At 16.8% G+C, this 6,048-nt stretch overlaps 2 protein-coding genes across 3 annotated transcripts in view; both read right to left on the minus strand.

Moving 5' to 3' along the window:
• Positions 1–2,062, minus strand: part of LOC102675028 (odorant receptor 85b-like) — a 5,785-nt gene extending 3,723 nt beyond the window's left edge. Inside the window, exons 1-2 of one of the 2 annotated variants that reach the window (XM_031514520.1) lie at positions 1,675–2,062; positions 237–542 (exon numbers count right to left, since the gene is read on the minus strand). In XM_031514520.1, coding sequence (XP_031370380.1) covers positions 237–475 — 239 coding nt within the window. In that variant the 5' untranslated portion in view covers positions 476–542; positions 1,675–2,062. Of the gene's footprint in view, positions 1–236; positions 642–1,674 lie in introns of those variants that run through there. The other variant, XM_006624351.2, reaches the window with a different exon arrangement.
• Positions 2,063–5,531: 3,469 nt separating this feature from the next.
• The window catches only part of LOC102674413 (electron transfer flavoprotein-ubiquinone oxidoreductase, mitochondrial), a 6,639-nt gene continuing 6,122 nt past the window's right edge, over positions 5,532–6,048 (minus strand). The window contains exon 8 of the mRNA XM_006624346.2: positions 5,532–5,894. Within this exon, the coding sequence (XP_006624409.1) occupies positions 5,731–5,894 (164 nt within the window). The 3' untranslated portion in view covers positions 5,532–5,730. The remainder of the gene's footprint in view (positions 5,895–6,048) is intronic.

Genomic DNA, 6,048 nt, shown 5'->3' on the forward strand with positions numbered 1-6,048 from the left:
TAAGAAAAAAAATTAGAGAAAAATTTCAATCAAGAATCAAGAAAAAGAATTTAATTTGAGTATAAATTATTTTATAATTTGAGTATAAATTAACTATTATAAAGCCTATTTAACATAATTTCAATAATATTTTATTTAAAATACTTTCATTCTAATTTTTTATTTAATAATAATAAAAATTATTTAATAATAAAAAAAATTATATTATAAATAACAATATGATATCTATATCTTACCGTTTGTGAAACCAAATAACAATTAACTTAATGAAAACAAGTGTATTTGATAAAGTAAGACTTAATCCATCTAATAGGTCAATTAAACCTAATTTAATATGAGTAATACAATACCAATATTGAAATACTAGAAATGTTGGTAATATTATTATCCAAATAATAATTTTCAATTTTGGATACGGAGAATCTGGCCAAATACCAAATATACGCAAACTATATTCCAATGGACGATTGATCATAATTTTTGAAATTATTAATAAAATTTACAATTTTTGTTCAAATAATTATGATAAAATGTTAATATTACTGTAATCATAATAATATATAAATGTACTATGAAAAACACCAAAATAGTTCTTTACTTAATATTAATATAATAATAATAATATTCAATATGTGTTTAATTTTGTCTTAATTTTCAAAAATATTTCTTATAGATTTTAATATGCTGAATATGCATCTGCAAATCATTTTTTTTCCAGAATACATAGTTTTTAAAAAAATTTAATCAATTTAAAAAAACAATATTTTAATCTTGAAACTTTTTTATATTTTTACAGTAATAGTTATAAATAATTAGAAAATTACTAGATCATAAACATTTATATATATTCGCCAAACATTTATATATATAAATTCAATATTCATCATATTTTTGGATAAAAAAATATTTGTTCAAAAATTTCTTATTGCTTGGTTCATTTTTATCATTGCTTTTCAATAAAAATAAATTTCAGTTTAAATTTTTATTCGTTTATCTGATTCAATATTATTTTTTTTTTCATTATTTCTTAAAGAAAAACTATGTTCATCCATTTTTTAAGAATAAATAGAGATTTTAATGTAAAAGCAATATAATTTAACAAAACATGTAATGGCAATAGTAATATTCAATGATGGTTGCTTTGATATTCCATATTACTAAGCGGCACAATAAACTATTATTACCACTGCGTATTTTGTTTATTTCGCTTCAATATTAAAGTAATTTTTTGATTAAATTGATTTGATATGCTTTCCTTGATAAAAAAAAAGTCTATTACATGATGTTAGATTTTTTTTAAATTCTTAATTTTTTAAATAATTTGAAAAATATCAGCAAAGATGAATAAAATATTTTGGGTATTTTTGATCATTATTTAAATATATTTAAATGTTATTTAAATATTTTGATATTTATAATGTAATAATTATTTAAATATCATTTCTGTAAGAATTCACAAAATCAATTTATATTAAGAAAATAATTAATTATTATAAAAACATAAAATATTAATATCCAAAATAGAAAAATTATAACATTATTTTAAAATGATTTTTCAAAAATTATCAATTTTAAGAAATGATTTGTAAATTTGTATTCATCAAATTTGTATAAGAAATATTCTCGAAGATTAAAAAATCGAAAAGAAAATTAAAATTTGAACAATATAATTACAAAGTGAAAATTTTTTTTTGTCGTTTTGATTAATTATTTTTGTTTTAATTACAAATACCAAAAAATATTAAATTATTTTTCAAATAATGTCAGAATAATCATAATTCAAATAAAATATATCTTAAGCATAGACGAATCTCTTTAACGTAGTTGCACAATCGAATGCTCATTGTGTACTAAACTCTTCTCAATGTGGTTATCGATCAAATGAAATTACTAAAGTATTATTACACAAATAATCCTAAGATAGACAAGATAAAGATAAAACGACTTATTACCAATAATTGTTTTGCTTTAAGAAAGAAAAATAATTTCTTGTTCTTTTTTATAATTATAACAATATAGAATACAATCTTATTTCGCAATATCTCTAGTTTTAGTTTTATTTCTAATTGTATATTAATTGCATATCGAATGTAAACGATTATATTATAATATATAAATTATTTTTAATCAAAGTTATACATGCAAATAACTATAAAAATTAGAAAAATATTTAATAGAATTTCATAACATATAAGCAGTAACATTGATATTAATGTTCATATATATATATCAAAAGATTAAAAATTTTATCATTCCTTGCATCAAAAAAATTATTCTATGGAAAATCAATCAATAAATCTATTTGTTCTTTAATACAATATTATATTATATAAAAATTAATTTTTACAATAATCATAATATAATATTAAATCATTGAAAGTAAATATATATCAAATATTTTCATTCGTTTAAAATTATTATTATATATATTAATATTATTTAAAATAATAATTATATTTTATTAAAATAAAAAAAAATACTAAAATGTTTTAAATTTCGTGAGATGCATAATAATGTGTATTTTAAAAGTATACAATAAAACAAAAGTTCTGATAAAAAGTACTTGGAGATTCAAGAATTGGCAATCAAATTAAATATTTTTATTTTTATTTTTAATTAAATATTAAATTATTTTTTATTTTTAGAAATAGAAAAAAATCTAGAATAGAAAAAATTAGAAACTAATTATAATTAGAATGTAATGTGGATGAATTTTTTGAAAATAATGTATTGACGAATACTAAAAAATTTCAAAAATTAACATGTTCAAAAATTAACATGTTATCAGTAAATATTTCGTGACAAAATAGATTTGCAATAGAATAAACTATATAGCTGTTTATTTAAGCTGTATTTATTTAAATCAATTTTCAGCTTAAAAGTTTTTATAGCATTTTTTTTATTATTTATTTCTTCAATTTGTTTTATTTTAGCTACTATCTAATCATTTTCAATTTATGATATTCGATAATGCTATTTAAAGGAAAAAACGATCATAAGTTATGCTTTTTTTTTGGATAATATATATCATGTCGAATATTTAAACATTTAAATTAGTATGATTTTTTATCACATTTTTAAATTTTTAACTCAGTTATAATAAATATAACTATGATAATAAATAATAATAAATTAATAAATAAACTTTGAAATCGTTAAAAATAAAAAGTTTCATTTTTGAATTTATTGTTTTTAAATAAAAAAATATAAAAATTATTTAATTTTTTATTCAAATTCAATTAAATTCGTTTTCTTAATGCATTCTCTGCCAGATAAAATTATTTGATTTCATTTTCATCTATTCATCTATTTCTTAATTACATGCAAATATCAAAAAAGATTAATATATTTGTGCGATTCTTTTGGATATTTATTCTTCTTTTATCTTTGGATATAATTCTAGGAGCCAAAGTTATGAATAATTTAATAATAAATTTGCTTTCAGAGTTTACTAAGTTTAAATTAAACTATCTCCATTTTACTTTATTCAAATTACAAATTTGAAAAAAAATCATCTTAAATTCAATGCAAATTTTAATTACTTATATCTTAATAAATAAACTTATCTTAATAAACTTATCTTAATAAATAAACTGATATTTTTGTTAGTAACTTTTACTGTTTTTTTTACTTTTAGAATCGATCTTCAAAAGATATCCCATAAATATATATATATTAATATACAATATATATATTAATACACAAATATTTATAAAAAATATTTAAAAATATGGAACTTTGAAAAATGAATTAGATATCACAATAAAAAAAATATTCACATATACATCTTATTATATCTATTATATTTTATATATGTTCTATAAAATTTTTTTACAAACTATAATATTTTGAATTTGCATTAAATTAAGATAGTAGGAAGTGAGAGCACTCACTAAAATAAATAATCATATTTATTCGAAAAAATATCATATCATATCATTATTTATTATAACGAAATCTCTTAAATAAAGATAAAAAATTATTTTAGATAGTAGTAGATATGAACTATATTAAAATTATATAATATATATAATAATATAATTATCTAATTATATAATTATATATTATATACTATATAATTTGTTATTTATTAAAAACTTATCTCAATAAATTATAGCAAATTTCAACTTATTTACTGAAATGCTTATTTACTGAAATTCATAGAAGCAAAAAAAAAATCATAAGCAAAACACATTTTCAAAATTCGATTGTAAGATGCCAAATGATGCGCCATGCTATGTTAGAAAAAACATCTTATTCATTCATTAGAAAAACTAAATATGTTCATACAAGCTTCCACATATACAAAAAATCACAAATCAATTTGAATTCTACAGATCAATGAATCAGATCTTTATCTTTATATTTGCATTTAATATTTAATCTCTTTTTAAAAACTGAAATCATTGAATCAAAGAAGAATAATGGTTGAAATTGAATGTTATACATTAATAAAAATTGAATATTATACATTAATAATGAATTAATGCACACAGCATAAAAAATATGTATATATTGCAATTGATCTTTTTTATGAATACCTCATTTTTATTTCATTTTTATCTTATTATCATTATATCATCTCATTTTATTTAATGTAAACATTTATAATCTATTAATTAAATCTTATCAAACACATGTGTATATGACTTTTTTCATCATTTTGATATCTATTCAATTCTTCCAAATATATTTAATATTTTTATATTATACATTCTATGTAATATTATATTATAATATTCTGTGTAAATAAATATATGGCAAAAAAATCATCTTAAAAATAAATTTTAAAATAAATTTTATTGTATTTTATAAATGCATATATATTGTATTATATAAATGTTTGAATAGTCAAAACAAATAAATCATTTTTATGCACAATTAATAATAATGAAATGAATGATCATAATCAAAATAATGAACCAAACTTTTGAAATTTATTAATCTCGCATCTTTCTTGCTAAAAAAAAGAATTTTATTATAGGAAAAAATACAAGTATGCAAATATTTTTGCATATTCTTATCAATATATTAAATCCGAAAATTAATATTATGACAATATATTATAGCAATATATTTAATAACAAATTTTTAAATAGTTTCAGATAGATTTTTTTGAATAATTTTTTAATAATTTTGAATAATTTCAAGAAAAATATTTTTTACTTTTTTTTTACATTATTTATATTAAAATTTATAAAGAATAGATTATTAACTATTTTTCTACATTCATTTTTTTATTAGAGAAATCGTTAAAAAATAAAAAAAATATTAATCAATAATATATAAAAAATCTTTACCGCAATTATTGAATATTACAAGTTTTGATAATTACTGTCTTCAATTACTGGATTTTAAAAATATCATATACATTTTCAGTAATATTATTCTTGTATTTATTTGAACATAAATAAAATTTAATAAAAATTGTTAAAAAATTATATATAATTATATAATAATTTATATAACAATAATTTGGTAAAAATATTTAAAGAAATTATTTCAAAGTTTTATTTGAGAGATAGTATTACTGAATTTTTAATAAAATATTATATTGTAGAAAAAAAATCATTGTTGCATATTTATAATTATAAACATTGTTTAAAAATATAAAACTGTATAAAAATATTTATCATATACATTATGATATAAATTTATACAAAAATTTCTTAGATATATTTTTTAAAATTTAAAAAAAATTTTATCAAATCATTATAAAATATTTAATTTTTACATTCCGTTATAAGCTGGACCACCTCCACCTTCTGGTACAACCCAATTGATATTTTGACTTGGATCCTTAATATCACAAGTTTTGCAATGAATACAATTCTGAGCATTAATTTGTAATCTTTCTCCTTTTCCAGATTCCAATGGTACAAATTCATATACACCTAAAATTTATTTATATTATTGTACCATTATTATATATTTATTATATTATATTAAATTATATATATTATATTAATATTATTATAATATATTATAATATATTATTATAATATATATTATATTAAAAAACAAAATATATTTATCAAAATATATTTT

The sequence above is a fragment of the Apis dorsata genome, unplaced genomic scaffold, assembly GCF_000469605.1.
Source record: "Apis dorsata unplaced genomic scaffold, Apis dorsata 1.3 scaffold_1047, whole genome shotgun sequence".
NCBI classification, from domain to species: domain Eukaryota; kingdom Metazoa; phylum Arthropoda; class Insecta; order Hymenoptera; family Apidae; genus Apis; species Apis dorsata.